Source organism: Arvicanthis niloticus, chromosome 21, assembly GCF_011762505.2.
Source record: "Arvicanthis niloticus isolate mArvNil1 chromosome 21, mArvNil1.pat.X, whole genome shotgun sequence".
NCBI classification, from domain to species: Eukaryota; Metazoa; Chordata; class Mammalia; order Rodentia; family Muridae; genus Arvicanthis; species Arvicanthis niloticus.
In genome coordinates this window covers 28,003,431-28,021,354 of record NC_047678.1, presented here as the reverse complement: position 1 = coordinate 28,021,354, position 17,924 = coordinate 28,003,431, and the positions used below count along the sequence as shown (strand labels likewise).

At 37.9% G+C, this 17,924-nt stretch overlaps 1 protein-coding gene across 8 annotated transcripts in view; it reads left to right on the top strand.

Annotated features, from left to right (window-relative positions):
- Positions 1 to 17,924, top strand: part of Rbm6 (RNA binding motif protein 6) — an 89,755-nt gene that overhangs the window by 29,536 nt on the left and 42,295 nt on the right. For 5 of the 8 annotated variants that reach the window (XM_076918139.1, XM_034484036.2, XM_076918138.1 and 2 more), the window contains one exon: positions 8,881 to 8,954. The exons of the other annotated variants lie outside the window; for them this stretch is intronic. In XM_076918139.1, coding sequence (XP_076774254.1) covers positions 8,881 to 8,954 — 74 coding nt within the window. The remainder of the gene's footprint in view (positions 1 to 8,880; positions 8,955 to 17,924) is intronic. 8 annotated transcript variants of the gene reach the window in all.

The window sequence follows — 17,924 nt, the reverse complement described above, 5'->3', positions numbered from 1 at the left end:
TGGGTTCTTTTGGATTCAAAATGTAAAGAAATTACTATTCTGTTAACTGTTTAAAGATTTATTTTTAAGTATATGGGTATTTTGCGTAAATATATAAACTTGCACCACATGTGTGCATCGCAGTTGCACATTTGATGTGCATTTGATGTGGCATTGAACAAGCACCATCCTGTGCCAGGTGCTGTTCTAGCATTGGGGACACAGGAGTAGAAGGAAGACTTTAGTGTCTATCTAGGACCTCAGTTGTTTTGCTCCAGCGCTCTTCTCCTGTATTGATCCTTCTCTCATTACTTTATCCTTCCTAGAATGAAGTCTGTTCTTATAAAAAACAGATTTACAATTTTTTTTCCTGATTGATTGTTTTAGACAGGGGTTTTGAGGGAAGTAGGAGGTAGAGGGTTGAGTGAGAACATGATTTGAATAGATCACTAGCTTTTTGAAAGGATATGCGCTTCCCTTTGACTTAAGTAGCATCTTCAAGTAGATTGTATTTATTTCTTCTCATCTTGACTCTTTCATTTGAGGAAGCTCTCTAAGGTAGGACATTAACCTCCATTGTATTTACACAGTACCATTACTGCAAGTGGACTGGAAATAACTTGAAAAGAAAATTTCTCAATGGTGATTTCCCTGGATGCAGAGAACTATAATGTCATAGTCAGGATAAAATGACCCCCAGGACTAAATTTAGATTTTGAAATAAAAAATCCATATGCTGTGGTAATGCTTACTTACTACCTATAATCTCAGCACTAGGTAGATTAATGCTGGGGTTCCTGGGGGGGTTGTGGCCAGGTTGGGCCACATAGTGAGGTCAGGGATAATAATCTAAGTAGCCTCTATAGTAGGATCTTGTCTTAGAAAAATCAGAAAAAGGAAAACAACATTTTTTCCTTTATTTTTTATTTGGTGCAGAGGAACAAACCCAAGGTCTCAAACATGCTAGGTAATGTTCTACCACTAATCCACATTCCTACCCACCCTTCCTCTCTCCCTTCCTCCCTCCCTCCCTCCCTCCCTCCCTCCCCCTCTCTCTCTCTCTCTCTCTCTCTCTTTCTTTCTTTCTTAACCAATTGGCACAGTTTCCAGATGGAAATCTAAATAAAATAGAACCACATGTAGCTTCAAAATTTAACAAGTAGTCTTGTGTTTGTTTTCCGTATTTCATCTGTTCTGTCATAGACCCACAATCCTTAGATGCATAGTTGCAGAGAGGCAAATTAGAGATGCTCATAAACGGTCAAAGTGATTAGTCCCATGGAGACCAATTTCTTCCAGTCTGTTAGTTTGATATAAAATTAGAGATATTCTTAACTTTAATAAAACAACTTCGCATACCTTTTGTTGTACTGTTCCCATTGATAGGAATCTAGATACCTGAATCAGTTCTATTACTTTTCTTCTAAAACCTGTATTTCCAATAAATGAAAATAGGTAAATAGGACCTAGAGAACCAAGTTTTCTACAATTTCTATCAGTCTTGTCTGTCTGTCTGTCTGTCTGTCTGTCTGTCTTTCTAGTTTATTTTATATATATGAGTACACTGTAACTGTCTTCAGACACACCAGAAGAGGGCATTGGATCCCATCACAGATGGTTGTGAACCACCATGTGGTTGCTGGGAATTGAACTCAGGACCTCTGGAAGAACAGTCGGTCCTTTTAACCTCTCAGCCATCTCTCCAGCCCTTGTCTTTTCTTTCTTACTTTCTCCTCCCACCTCCACTCACTCCACCCTTACCCCTGAATTTCTCTGTGTAGCCCTGGCTGTCCAGGAACTCACTCTGTAGACCAGGCTGGCTGTAGACTCAGAGAGATCCACCTGAGTGCTGTAATTAAAGGCATGTGCCACCACTGCCCAGCTGTGTTGGTCTGCCTTTCTGATTGACTGAATTTCTCTCTCCCACTCTCTCCCTCTCTCTTCCCCACTCTCTCTTTCCCTCTCTCTGTTTTTCAAGATATGGTTTTTCTTTGTAGCCCTGGGACTCCCTTTGTAGAACAGGCTAGCCTCTAACTCAAGGGATGCCCCACCCCCTCCAGTGCTATTAGTGAAGGTATGCACACTGTGCTGGCTCTGTCATGTGCGTTTACATTCATAATATTCCTGCTTCTACAGACACAGTACTTTAGAGAAAGGTTTTATTTAAATCAGATTTTAATAAAATAAACACTGACTTTCACAGTCTTGTAAAATCCTTGAGAAAAGGCTTATTGGTTAAGAGTGCTTGCATACTTTAGTACCAGCATTCTGGAGGCAGGCAGAGTTACATAGTGAAAACCTACCTCAAAAAGAGTGCATCTGTACTTCCAGAAGACTAAAGTTCAGTTCCCAGCACCCATGTTGGTTACCTCATTATTGCCTGTCACCCAGCTACAATAGGTCTAATGCCTCCATGGGTGCACATAAATACACATACACAAAGGGGGGGGGTGGACAATAAAACTAAAAAAATCCTAATCTCCCTTTTACATTTCCTAGTTGGCATATCTATTTTGGGATTGTTGACAGTAAAACCAATAGTCTCTTAAATAGGAAATTTATCTGGCTTAATGTTATTTGAAATTTTCTAGATCAGTTTGAAGGTAGGGCTGTCTATCTTTACCTAAATAAAATTTTTGTTACGAAGGTGAGCCTTTTGTAAACTAACAATTGACTTTAACAATATTGGATTGAGTTTGTTGGCATTGTGGAATCAAGCCATGCAGGGGCAGAGACCAAAAATTAGTTTTTGGGTTGGGGTAGATATTACTTATCAGGTCTCTGTTTTCTGTACTTTATCCCTCCAAAAACTAATTAATTTTCATAGATACTTTTTGGTAAATAAATGATTAATGAAGATGGAGAAGATTTGAAATTTTACACTTACTTGTGTATGTATGAACATATAACACAGGGGCATGCCACAGAGCTTATGTGGAGGTCAGAGGACAACTTGGGGGAAGTGTTTCTCTCCTTCTACCATGTGAATCCTAGGGTTCAATTCAAATTCAGATCATCAGACTTGGTAGTAGTATCTTTACCTGCTGAGCAATCTTGCTAGCCAAGATTTGAAAGTATTACCTTTTTTAGACTTTCTTTCCTTTTTTCCGTTTTTCTCCTTAGCTACCAAGAAAAAGCATGAGGAATATTTATATTTCTAGAAGACTTGTATACTTAGGTTAGAAAATAGTTAGATATGTTTATTTTAATAGTCATGTAAGAACCTTTAGCCTACCAAGATATCTTCCCAGAAGACCACCATTAGTAAAAAGGTAATAAAATAGATATTTTGTTACTTCCTTTGGTAAAAGTGTTGGTATTGTTAACAGTATTTATCATCTTGAGTCCAAGTAATTTTGATTCATTGTCAGGTTTCAGAATATTACTTCTCTAGGTAAAATATCTTCTGGGACTACTAGAACTTTTTCTATAAACTATCAGATTAATTCTGATAATTGTAAAATTTGGGAAACAAGAAAATCCCAGGTATTCCATTAAAGCAATACAATCATTTTAATTTTTTCTATTAAGTTGTATTGCATTCATCCATTTTCAGATTTTTGTGTAATCACATAACAGTGCCTGAGTCCTGCCTCTCACCCTACATCTGTATCTCCTTTCCTTCTCACTGGATCATTGTGGAGGTGGGGATAAGACTTGGCTGTGGCTTCATTTGGTTTCTGATTCCAAGTTTCTCTGAGTGTGAGCATTTACTTTGGTGGCTGTGCTTCTGTTATTTAAAGTGATGTATTTTTCATACGTTATGGCCCTTAAATGCAAGCCAACCTCTTCATCTGGTGTCAACCAAAGGAAAACTGATCTGTTGCAACGCTGGAGGAAAAACTGGCAGTGTTGGATTTACCTATATTGAAAGATGGTATGTTGTTCTTCACCTTGGGCTCTCCAAGTATAATTTTGACAGTGCATGATTTTTATCTTATATGCTGATTTTTGTCTCTAACTTCTGAGTTAGATTCAGTTTGTATTTAATTCCAGTCTTTTTTTTCCTGTATAAATTTTACATAATTATCCAAAAGGATATTTTCACTTTTTAATCCTTTATATGCTGTGTATTTTCATATTGCTACATAATTTTTATAGCCATCTTTTATAATAAGAATTTCTAGTTTTTGTTGTTTCAGAAGAATTGTGGGAGCCAATGCAGTCACTGAGAGTGAATACTTTCTAACTTGCTTATTTAGCCCTGATTTGCTATAAATATTACAGTAGGAGTAACTACTGTGCTCATTTGTCCTCAGGCATGTGGGACTCATCTGATATTGGAGCTGAATAAATTTGAAATTAAGATTATTTAAATCAATCTAGGGTCTTCTTAAGAGTGAAAGACTAGGACCTGGAGACACATGCTTGTAGTTCTAGCTACTCAGAAGGCTGGGGCAGGAGAATAGCAGGGTTAGCAGCCTGGGCTACACAGTAAGGTTTAAGGTTAACCTAGAATCCAAAAATAGAGGCAGTTGTCTATAGTCCCAGCACACTACAGGAGGAGAATTGCTCCAAGTTTGAGGCCACACAGGGCAACATAGCAAAAACCCTGTCTCAGAAAACTAAAGTAAGTAAAACGAAGCAAAAAGAAGTCAGCCTGTGCAACTTAGCCTTGTCAAGAATAAAAATACCAAGTGGTGGGCTGGAGAGATGGCTGCTTGCTCTTGCAAAGGTCTTGAGTTCAATTTCCAGCAACCACATGGTAGCTCACAACCCCCTGTAATGGGATCTGATGCCTTCTTCTGGTGTGTCTGAAGACAGCTACATTACACTCATAAATGAAATAAATAAATATTAATAAATAAATAAAACCATGCCAAGTGTTTAGCCCCGAAATTACATATACATGGGATTAAGTGGACTCAGGAGGTTGTTTATAGGTTTATCTGTTTATACATGTAACAGCAACAAATAAAAAGAGACCTTGAGTTTTAGAAGAAATGGGGTGGGTCATGATAGGGGAAATATTATATTTTAATTTTTAAAATAGTTTGAGTAATGAGATAGATTAGTGAGGTGCTTCCATGGGTGAAGGAATTTGCCACCAAGCTTGACAATCTGTCTGCCATCTCTTGGAAGTCCTACATGCTGAAAGGAGAGAAAATGATCCCCAAAAGTTTATCTCTGAGTCTGCTGGTAGAGGTGCACACCTTTACTCCCAGTACTGTGGAGGCAGAGGCACCTCTGACTTCGAGGCCAGCCTGGTCTACTCTATAGAGTGAATTCCAGGACAAGTAGGGCTACTTAGAGAAACCCTGTTTCAAAAAAACCAAAATAAAATAAAGTTGATCTATAATCTCTACATACATGTAAGCACACACCTGCACACCCACATGCATACGCACTGTAGTTTTTAAAATGTATATAGAAGACTAAGATTAGATTGATGGTTTAATTGTAGAGCTCTTACCTAGCATGTACCAAAGTTCAATCCTTAATACTGAAAAATGAAGAGATACAGAATGATGGTTAATAGTATCTATTTGAATGTGAACTGCTTAGCTTTAAAAGGCTTAGTACTGGTGTTAAAACTAAGGTATCTTTGAGCAAATTACTTTTTCTTTTTTTCCCCATCAATAAAATGAATTTAATAATATATACTTCTATAGTAGTCTTGTGGGGATTAAACCAGTATATGTAAAATAATTTTGTAATAGAACCTCTTTTATAACAGATACTATGTAAATACTTAGTGTCATTGTCTCCTGGCAGTTTCTGAAAATCTTTATGATATAACTGTGAAGTCTGAATGCAGAGACTATTTGGGATCAAAATTGGGTACCTTAAAAAAATTCATATAATTAAATTTTAAATATGTTTTCTTTTGATAGCTACACTTTAGTGCAGAAGAAACTTGAATGATAGTCTTGTAAACTTAAGTTATTGCAAAGTTGATATGTACAAAGTGATCACTGTTCCTCTATGTATTTTCCTTTCCAGTGACTTTAGTACCAATACCTGCTTATTTCTTTAGCAAAGTATGAATTGTCACGAGTCACCTTGTTCTTCCCACAGAGTCTGTGTATTTCAGGCCACAGTGTTTTCATCTCTGGGCATAGCAAGGAAAATTTAGGGCTTTGCAATCTGGTGTGTGTGTGTGTGTGTGTGTGTGTGTGTGTGTGTGTGTGTGTGTTTCCTGTTGTTCTCCCCCTCCTTCCCATTTTGGCAGCTGTGGAGAAAGTGTTTCTCATACTTTTCTGAACTCCTTTGATAATGTTTTTAGTGGTAATGAAAGCATTCCAGAGAACATCTGTTTGATCTATGGCTACTCCCTTCTGATTGTGGACATGATTTTGAGTATTTGCAGTAGAAATTTGGTGGTAAAAGGTATCTATGCTCCTTGTGTTTGTTATTCTTCCTTGCTTCAAAAGTATATTTAGAACCATTTACAAAATGTAGAAAGAATATATATATATATATATATATATATATATATATATATATATATTAGAAATGTATTTATATATATATACACACACAAAATGTAGAAAAAATATATATAATGTAGAAAGAATATATATATATATATATATATATATATATATATATATATCTCAGACTGAGTAGAAAAACAATTTCCATATTTAACAGGTTGTATACAAATATGTATACCAAAACTTTGTGTTTCTTCAAAGATTGACTAGTAAGAGGAAACTGACTTGTGATAAGTTTAAGCAAGTGGGAGTTGGCCAAAACTATGAAATAAGGATAGAGAATTTTGTTTCTAGATAGGTATGATGATGCACACTTTATTCCCAGCACTCTGGAGGCAGTTGCAGGTGAATTTCTATAACTTCAGTAACAGCCTGTTTCACTTAGGGGAGTTCCAGGCTAGCCTGATTTACATGGGTAAAAAAAAGAGGGGGTGGACCACACACACACACACACACACACACACACACACACACACACGCCTTTAATCTCAGCACTTGAGACAGAGGCAGGCAGATGTCTGAGTTTGAGGCCAGCCTGGTCTACAGAGCACGTTCCAGGACACCATTGGGCTATATAGAAGAACCCTTGCTGTAGGTGTGTGTAGGGGCAGCATACAACTCTGTCTGTCTCTCAGCCTGAGGTAATGCTGAAGTTTTTAGAAGCCTTTGGTTGTTCTTTCTGGTTATTTCTCAAACTTAAATCAAGGATATACATCATTGTATAATATTTTGTAGTTAAAATAGTTATCAGATCTAAAATCAAAGTTGTTACCATAAAACATTAAAGACCATTTAGTCCATGTAACAAGGAATCCAACCCATCTTACCAAATTTGGTGTGTTTATTTTTTATTTTTTAGTAAGAATGGTTAAAATTTGTGATCTTATTCATATAAATCTTTTGCCTGCATATATGTGTGTCTTCCATGTGTGTGTACCTGGTGCTTGTTGAGGTCAGAAGATGTCATTGTCTCCTGTGGGACTGTAGTTTCAGAAGGTTGTGAGACACCATGTAGATACTGGGAACCCAACCTGAGTCCTTGGGAAGAGCAAGATTATGCTCTTAGTTGCTGAGCCAACTCTCCAGCCATTATTTATTTTTGAGACAGGGTCTTATAATTTAGTCCAGGCTGACTTTGAGTTGCAATTCTCTTATGGTAGGCATATGGCACCAGGTCAACTTCTCTTTGTCTTTTTGCCTCTTCTTGGTTGCACATTTTGAATCTAGAACCTTATACACCACTGAATTAGAGTCTAGCCATTACCTTTGTTTGTTTGTTTGTTTGTTTGTTTTTAATGCTTTTTAAGACAGTGTTTCTATGTAGCTCTGTCTGTCCAGGAACTCACCTTGTGTAAACTGTTCCTTTTGATACCTCAACGATATCAGTTTTTTCTTGTTATGTCTACTTTATATTTAAAATTTGCATAGGTTTTATGTTGTATTCTTTCCTTTTATTTTATTTTTTATCTGAATAAATCATATCTATTTTCTGTTCCATTTACACACTATAATTTCTGAAAGTTTCTTTATCTTGTGAGGAAATGAAGGAAACATGGAAGCCACATGTGGAACATTACAACAAATGTATCTTTGTAATTATATGGTAGCAGTATCAGGAACTATGAGACAGGTTAATGAGTAGTTTAGCAGCCTGTAAATCCCATGACTTCCTAGTTTCATGGGTCATTAGAACCTCAGGTCTGAGCTGCAGATGTTTTTCGGTGTTGAGGTGAAAGGTATTTTATGATGATACCTATAGTTATTGAACATACATTGATTACTAACAACTGCTATCTTTCCCTCTGCTTGCTCTACCATCAGCTTTTTGCATGTAAGCACAACTTTGGATCCAGCTATTCATATTTATGCTTTTATATCTTTCTCTTTTCATAAAGTTTTTTATCTGGCTTATGACTTGAGTTTCAAACCAGGGGGTGGTGGTGGTTGAAGTGGTCTGTTCCCCGTCGTCCGGAAGCCCACTGTAGTATGCAGATGTTGCACCAGTCAGCACTTTGAAAGTGGTTTCTGCTTGAAGAATGGTGACTCTTAGCACAGCTTTGGAAAAATTACTTCTCTTCCTTCTCTCTGGATACATTTTTTTCAGATACTTTCCTGTTCTTGTTGGCTGTATTTCCAGAAGATTCAGCCTGTCATTAAAATGTTTTGGGTCTCTACATAAACTTTCTGTTCTTCTGAGTACCCTTTCTTGAGTGATAAAGGATATAATCTTCTTAGTTAATAGGGGAAAAGGCCATTTGGAACAAATCTCAAAGTTCAGAAACACCCTGACTTTCCTTCAGTACTTTTTTTCTGTTTGAGGAAGCACTTTTGCCTAATGTAGAGGAGGGAGGGAATGGATGGGAGGGCTTGTGTTTAAGGGGTTCAGAACAGGGGATATAAGTGTGTCTTTTATGTTTGCAAGGCACTAACACCACTCCCGTCTGTATTTAAATGCTGTCCCCAGGTTACGACTATGGCTATGTCTGCGTGGAATTTTCACTCTTGGAAGATGCCATCGGATGCATGGAGGCCAACCAGGTTGCTTTATACTTCGGTCAAATGATGCTGAAAGGATATATATTTTTATAAATGGGGAGGGAGGGGTTCAAATAATTTCACGTTGGAAAGGTACAAGAAGTCTTCATCTTTAGAGTATACAATGCTTCCAAAAACCAGTTGTCTAAAGAAACCTTTTTAAAAGCTGAGAACTAATGGACACAGTACATTTTAGAAACTAGGTTCCAGTTCCAGTTTGACTGGATCCCAGAGGCTCTACATGGGAAATAAGACACATTGGGAGTGTTTCCCTCTACGTGTGGGCTCCTGATGGTCCTCAGTTATCAAGGATGTCTAGGACAGTTGATGGTAACACACAGACTTAGTTCCTTGAAGGCAACTAATGGTGATTTTTATGGCACTAAGGATCTACCTACCTATATTATGTTTGAAAGAATGCCATTGAGGAGAAAAGAGGAATGGATAGTTTGTGTCCATCTCATTCATTCCTGTTCTTTACCAGTTGGAGTGTTGTCTTCAAGTTCTTGGCTGCTTATAGTCAAAGCTAGAGAATCTTGAGGTGGACTTATTCTTTGAAGTTTTAGGAGTTACTCAACTTTCCACCATCTATGTCATCTATGTCAAATTGAACCCTGACTAGTAATTTGAGAGGAAATTACTAAATATAATCCTTGTTATGTTTTTTCCCTTGAGAAAATCAGTTTGCTTTGTCTCTGGTCCTGTATCTTGAGGGGGGAGAGCAGCATAGGGATGTAGTTTGACTTGTATATCTGCACATACAAGTGTGAGTGAATACACAAGCATCTGTGCATCACAAAAGAAGGCTCTCCCAAAGGAGAGTAATTACATGCAATCTTTTCTGTAGCCTAGTGGTTTTTCATCAGCTTTGTTCCACTCAACATGATTCATGACATTTACTGCCCTCCACCCCCCACCCCACCTTTTTTTGAGACAAGGCCTCACTATGTAGTCCTGTCTGGCCTGGAACTTACAGAGACATATCTGCCTCTGCTTCCTGAGAATCAAAGGCCTGTGTTACCATACCTAGCTTCACATGCCCAGCTTTACTGTTCACTTCTTTGTAGGGAAGGGCTTTCCTGTTTGGAATGGAGATAGTATTGTGGGTTGTTTATTTGTTTATTTTTTTTTAAGGCATGATCTCATTCTGCAGCCTAAAATGGCCTAAAATTAACTGTGTAGGCCAGAGTAAATTTGAAATTGTTGTAGTCCTCCTGTTTCAGCTTCAAAGTGCTGAGATTATAATTATGAACTACTGACTTAGTTTGGTTTTATTGCTGTGACAAAGCACCATGACCATAAGCAACTTCAGGATGAAAGGGTTTGTTTTAGGTTACAGTTCATAGTTCATTATGAATTTCGAAGTAGGGCAGGAAGTCAAGGCAGGAACCTGGAAAGCAGGAACTTGGAAAGCAGTAACTAAAGCAGAGACCATAGAGGAATGTGGCTTCTTTCCATGACTTGCTCGGCCTGCTTTCTTAGACTATCCATTACAAGTTATCCGGGTGTGGCATTTCCGCCCATAAGCTGGACCCTCTTAAATCAAATAATAATAATAATAATAATAATAATAATAATAATAATAACAACAACAACAACAACAACAACAACAATAAAGCCCTACAGGCTAGTCTTATGGAGGCATTTTTTTCCCTAAGTTTGTGTCAAGTTGACAGAAAGCAATCAGCATAGCAAACATACCTATCTCCAGAGAAACCCACTGATGCATTGCACTTCTTAGGAGAAGTAGAAGCACTGCTATCCAGTGACCAAAGAGTAACTGGATGAGGACATATTCTCATCACTTAATAGCATTCTTACTGCCGCTCCATCACCCAATCTTTTAATAAGTATTAATTATCAGAAGTTGTATTAACTTCTTATTTTGAAAAGGATGAAAATTCTAATCTATATGATTCTTTCCTGACAGCCTCTCTGAAAATGAAAATACTTATTTAATTCATAAGCAATTTGTTTTTAACCATCTTGCCATTGTCTCAGTATCAATCAACAGTTGAAATGCAAGTGGGAGGACCTTGGCAAATGCCATCTCTTCATACTTTGCTTTCCTAAGACTGCTGGGTTTTCGATTGTTTATTTTGTTGTTTTTGGTTTTGTTTGTTGGTTTGTATTTGTTTTGTTTTTAAAAAAACAAGTTCATACAAAAAAAAAAATAGAACAGGTTGACCTGGGACTCTATGGCAGACGAAGCTGGCCTGGAACTGTCAGAGATGCATTTGTTTCTGCCTCCTGAAAGCTAGAATTAAAGGCCTGTGTCACCGCGCCCAGCTTATCAGTGCTTTTTGAGATCAGTGTCATTTTTAATTTTAAGAGTAACAACGTCGCCTGGGGATATGGCTCAATAATAGAGATTCCTGGCAAGCACAGGGCCTTGGTTTCAATTCCTAGCACTCAAAAAGTACTATATATTAAAAGTACTTTATCTTTTAATCTCCTCTAAAGTATCTAGTCCTTAAAGCATATTGTAAAATAGAACTAGGGCATCATTATTCTTTACAAACTCGTTCTTGTTTATACATTCTTGATTGTAGGTTCTGTTGGACCTGTATCTGGAAAAATGTTCATTGGTGCTAACAACATTCAAGAGAAGATAGTTTTAAGATGTCCTCGTTACCCTCCTCAGCTATTCTCTCAACAGTTCTTGGGAGTTTCAGACCCCTAGTAATTAGGATACTAGAACAAAGCAGGAACAGAGCACCAGCAGAACACCTCTTAAGAGGTGTGGAAGCCACTCTGATAAAGTGCCATGAGGTGCTTTGTTCCAAAGTACAATTAAGATAGTCCTCTATCTGAGCATGGTTGTGTTTACCTGTAATCCCAGCACTTGGGAAGCCTAGGGTAGTAGGATTTTTAGGCCATCTCAGGCTACATAGTAAGATTCTGTCTCAAAATAAACCCTCAAACCATCTCTTTTACTTTTAGGACCTTATAATTTTATACCTAGAAAGGAGATGAGCCTTACCTGGGTTGGCAATGATAGCCTGTCAAGTAAAGGCACTTATTTACTTCAATTCCTGGGACATACCCCCCACTGCAACCCATGGGCTGGAAGGAGAGAGACAACTCTTGAGTTGTCCTCTGACCTCCATATAGATGCTATGGTGCATCCCTCAAATTAAATATATAAATGTTAAAAAATACATCTTAATATTCTTTACAGTCAGCCTCATTTTCTAGACTTTTATTCCTCCCCTGACTATAGAATCCTCTGTTGCTGAACCCCCATAGTCTTCATGACTTGAGCAGTATTCTTTTAGTAGCCTTTCTCATATCTCAGGGGATATGTAGATCATCTTGATGGGAAAAAAATTTGATGAAAAAAGCATGACATCTTCAGGAAATCCTTTGTGCTTGTACAACATGAAGAAGGTTCTGGAGTCAGGTCTTAGTTCTTAGTTGGTTTACCTGTGGCAAATTTTTTAGCCTCCCTTGATCTGAAGTCCTACTGTTCCTAGTATCTTGATGTGCTTTAATAATATTTGGGGGGTATTCTTCACCTCTTTTGTTCTCAAATAATTGCAGGACATTCCTATGCCTGTTCTAGCCTATTTTAGCTCCTGAATAAATAACACAGAGACCCAGTACTTATTAATAAACTGCAAGCACTAAGCCGGGTAGCTTCTGAGCCATTCTAACCCTCTAAGGCTTCCTATTTCCTAGTCCCATGGTCCTTTACCTTCAACCATAGTCTTGCCCTGGCTTGCTATGCTCCACGTGTGTCCTTAAAGCCACTCCTCCTGGTTCCCCTCCATGTGGTCTCCTCCACACTTTTCTTCTCTTCCTCTTCACCTCTCTTACCTCTCTTTTCCCCTGGACTTGAATCCTCTCCTCTTCTTCCTCCTCCTCCTTCTCCTCCTCTTCATCCTCTTCCTCATCCTCTTCTTCTCCTCCCCTCCCCTTCCCTCCCCTCTCCTCCCTCCCCCCTTGGGACTCTCTCATTGTGCTTGGATGTCCCACCTCCTGTTCTCTCCTACCCAGCTATAGACTAATCAACTCTTTATTAACCAATTTGGAGATGATGGAGAACAATTTTAACATAATCTTGGGACTGGTGATTGACCACACATTAGTCAGAACTGCAACAGCTATCTGGGAATAGAACTCAGCATCCTAATACTCAGTGCACAAAACCATCCCCCAACAATGAACACCAGTGTGGATTGAACAAGGTCATTTATTTTTGAGTGTTGTGTGTAAAGATGCTGAGGATTTTTTCAGGGAACAAAACTATATAGCTTAATTTTAGACTATATAACTTAATTTTAATGGAGTAAAATAGGGCAAGTAAGTTGACAAAATTAAAAATAGCACAATATGTGGTAGTGCTGAGTACTATTTAAAAATGAAACAAACTATTGAGAGAACCTGTGGAGTTAGAGAAGCTTGTTGAGGAGTGATTGCATTTGAGAAGTGATTCTTGAGTAATATATGCAGAATACTTAATAAAGCAACTGACACTTGGTGAGCATTTAAAATTAAATAAACTTGTCTTTTCTCCATCTTCTCTTTCTATATATCAAATGATTCTGATCATAATTCTAGGGAAATAAAGGGTTTTTGGGTTTTGTTGGGGGGGGGTTGGTTTTTTTTTTTTTAAATCTAGATTTAGATTAAGGCCCTGAAGTACAGAAAATGTTTGTGGAAGATTGTTTCTGTCTTAAATTACTTAACAAACTGATGTATCTCTGATTTGTCAGAGATCTGCCGAAAGCCTCTAAGCAGGGCTGGATTGTGTCAATGGATAGTTTAGTTCTAAGCTCAGGTTTTTATGAACTGCTGTAAATTGAGTTTTTTTCATGACTTTCTGCTGTCTTAATAAGAAATATCTTTATCATTGATTGATATTTGTAGATCTAGGGGATGGAAATAAAGGAGGATTTTGCTGGCTAGCTTTTTGAAATTTGGTGGATTATATATTCATTTATGAGGCTGCTCAGGATGATACCAAAACCCCTATAGCCTCTTCTCAGTACTGCATCCAAAAGTCAAATGAGAATGATCTCTGCAACAGTATTCCCTAGTATGTGGCTGGGGAATCTCATCAGAGTAATGAATAGTCAGTGGTCTGTCTGGAGAAATAACTTCAGCAGACATGAAGATGTGAGTCTGTTAGCTCATAACCTTATCACCTGTGTCTAGGTGAAAGATACCAAGTTTGTGAAGCAGGACTTTCATTCATTTTTATCCTTCACTGGGAATTCTGTTTTTTTTTTTAAGGCAGGGTTTCTCTGTTGTGTGGTTCCTATTTGGTCATTACTTAATTGCTACATTTGCATTTAATATTTATTAATTCGCTTATTTATGAGTTAGGGTCCCACTGTGTAACCTTGGCTTAACTGGAACTCACTATATAGATCAGGCTGGGTTTGAACTACTACAGATCCACTGCCTCTGCCTCTTGAGTGCTAGGATTAAAGGTGTGCACCACCAAGCCTGACCTGGAAATGAATTTCTAACAGTGTCATATACCTTCTGTTTTCTTTGTTGTTCAAGTTCATTAGTACTGAGGAAGAGTATCATGTCCTTTTGTTATGTGTACTGTTGTACTAGGTCTTGGAGAAATGACTAAGAAATATGGTATTTAAGTATTGAGCCCTTTCCTTGGTTGCCCAGTAGCATGAGCTAAACTGAATGAAGTGGTTGCTAATTGTTCAGCAGGAATTTTCAGATTTGTTACTGTGATGCTTGCTACCTGTTCCTTGTTCAGATCTTTTCCTAAGAAGTTGTTCTGTGTGACTCTGGTTGTCCTGGAACTCACTCTGTATACCAGGCTGTCCTTGAACTCACAGAAATCCATCTGCCTCTACTTCCCAGGTGCTTGGATTAAAGGCATGTGCCACCACTGCCTGGCTTTCAGCTTTTTATATGACACAATTATCCTGGCTTTCTAAGGTACAAAGAAAAGAGGATGCTGTTACCACGTAACATGAAAATTCTTTCTGACACCATTTTTTTCTTCTGTGAAAAATGAAGGCTTGAAATAATGTGTTTTACAAAATGATTTTCTTGCCAACAAAATTAAGAGTTTGGATTATTTTAAAAGATAAGAGTGACTAGGGTTTCTGTGAAGGTAGCCAGGTCTTATTTATTTTTTGTGTCTTAAAATATCTTAATTAAAAAAAAAAAACAACAGGATGTGTTTATGGGTACGCACGCATGTGTTGATGTCAGAGGACAACTGTGTAGAGTTTGTTCTCTCTGCACTTCTAATAGGGTTCCTGGAATCAAACTCAGGTATCAGACAAGGGGCTACAGGTGCCTTTACACACTATCTCACTAGTCCAACAAATCTTTTTTGTTTGTGTTTTGAACCAGGGTCTGTTTCAAGTCCAGGCTGGTTTCAGAGTGATACTTTTTTGGCTGCAGCCTCTAAAAGTGAAAGTATAGGTGTGTATATTACCATGCCTCTTGAAAACATTTTTTGAAACAGTTATCACTATGTAGCCTTGGTGGGATTGTACCTCCCGGTGTAAAACAGGCTGTCCTTGAATTCACAGAGTTCTACCTGTCTCTGCCACTGGGACTAAAGGTGTGGGCCATCATTCTAGGCCTAAAACAAAATCTTAAATGTGATTTGTATTGTAATTGAAATTGATGCTGTGGAAAAAGACTATATGTGGCCCATCAAGGAAAATGTAAAGACTTAGGTTGTTGGATTCATAATCAAGTTAGTAATAATGCTATAATGTAATCTGAAACATTTCAGTACTTCATTCAGTTCTGTGCATGCCAAGAAGCAAAAGCAACAAGAAAACCATTATTATTCAGAGCAATAATAAATTAATCTGTTTACCTGTTCAGAAGGTTGTATTTTCACCTAAACAACTCTTACCTCAAAACATTTACTGAGAAAAGTGTGGTTTCCTGAACAAAACAGTTTTATATAACTTGTGTCTAGGTCATACAAACCATGCCTGACTTTCTGGAAACGTCAATTTCAATACCTTTTAGTTGTCCTCAGTACAGTTATGATCATAAACATGGGGAAGTGCAGAAAAATAGAGTGTAAAATGAGAGTTATTGAAGGTTCTTTTTCTGAGGAGAATTGGTGTATTCAAGCCAAAACACAGGCTGAGGTGGAATCCAGAATCTGTGGCTTCTTCAAGAGAGTTGCCAGCATATAAAACCTTAATTTGGTTTTTAAAAATTATATTTGTTTTATTTTGCAGCGTGTGAGGGGAACACCTGGATGTGTATGAAGGTCAGAGGACCTTTTGCAGAATCATCTCTCTCCTTCCACTGTGTGGGTGCTAGGTGACAGATGCTCCCACGCACTAAAACATCTTACTGGACCTAGTTAGTTCTTAAAAATATTTATTAGTTTTGACTTTTTAAATAGATTTTTGTAGCACAGGCTGGCCTCCAGCTTATTGTGTAGCCAAGGCCGATATTGAACTGCTGATTCTCCTGTCTCCATCCCCCATTTACTCAGTTAAGTAAGTCTGTTGTTATTGTTGTTACTTTAGACTTATTTTGTGTATGAATGTTTTGCCTGCCTGTGCATATGTGTATGCCTGGTGCCTGAGGAGGCTGGAAGAGAGTGTGGATCCCCTAGAACTAGAGTCTCAAGCCTGGGAGTCTTCTTTCTGCAACAGTAATGAGTGCTCTAAACCAGTGATCCATCTCTCCAGCCCCTCAGCTATAAGTTTAAGTCTTAAATTATAGCAGTTTTGTATTAGTGTCTTGTAGTATGTTCTAAAAAAGAAATTAGTGGCAGTTCTCAGGAGTGGAATGCATGTTTTTTGGAGTGGGGTTTGGTTGATACTTTTGTTTAGTTTTTCTTTCATTTCAACAATATTTTTTTTAATTAATTTTTACTTTATGTGCATTGGTGTTTTGCCTGTGTGTATTCTTGTATGAGGGTATCTGATCATGAAGTTACAGACAGTTGTAAGCTGCCATGTGGATGCTGGAAATTGAACTGGGGTCCTCTGGAAGAGCAGTCAATGCTCCCAACTACTGAGCGATCTCTCCAGCCCCTCAACAATATTTCATATTTAGGCCTATTTGTTGAAATTGTTAGTCAGAATACTGCTACCTGGCCTCCATATGTCTTCCAGTGCATTAGCTCTTGAGAAAATCTTTACCTTTTCTCAAGTGAAAGCAAGAGACAGACAGTGCAACATGAAGTATGGTCAGACCACAGTGGAAATGTATCCTGACAGCCAGCCTCTAGCTTTGCTATACCTCAGGCTCTAATTATATTATTTTTTTTTTGTTTGCTTGTTTTGTTATTTTGTTTTGTTTTGTTTTTCAAGACAGAGTTTTTCTGTGTAGCCCGAACTATTCTGGAACTCAATATGTAGACCAGGCTGTCTCGAAATCAGAGATCAGAGAAGAGTTTGTGGCTATTCCCTCTATCCTATCATGTGGGGACTAGGGACTGAGCCAGATGTCATCAGACATATAGGCAGATACCTTTGTCCTCTGAGCTACTTCAGCAGCACTGGGCCCATTTTGATTGTATCATGTTAGTGACTTTCCTGCAGCCCTTAACATAGATTGTCATGAGTTATGAAGCTTGTTTATTTAACAGTATTAATCTTCTGATAAATAACCTTACAAAGTTGCTTTGGGATTAATTCTTACAAGTAGACTTGCTAAATTAAGATGTAAGCAAACAATTGCCTTTTAAAAGATTTGACAGGGGGTCCAGAGAGATGACTCAGTGGTTAAGAGCACTGACTGCTCTTCCAGAGGTTCTGAGTTCAATTCCCAGCAACCACATGGTGATTCACAACCATCTGTAATGGGATCTGATTACGTGGTGTGTCTGAAAACAGCAACAGTGCATCCATATAAATTAAATAAATAAATATTTCTTCTTTAAAAAAAAAGATTTGACAGGGCTGGGTGTGGTGGTATACTTCTTTGTAACTCAGTGTAACTCAGTGCTACTCAGTAGGCAAAGGCTCTGTCAGTTTGAGGCTTAGCCTGGTATACATAATGGGT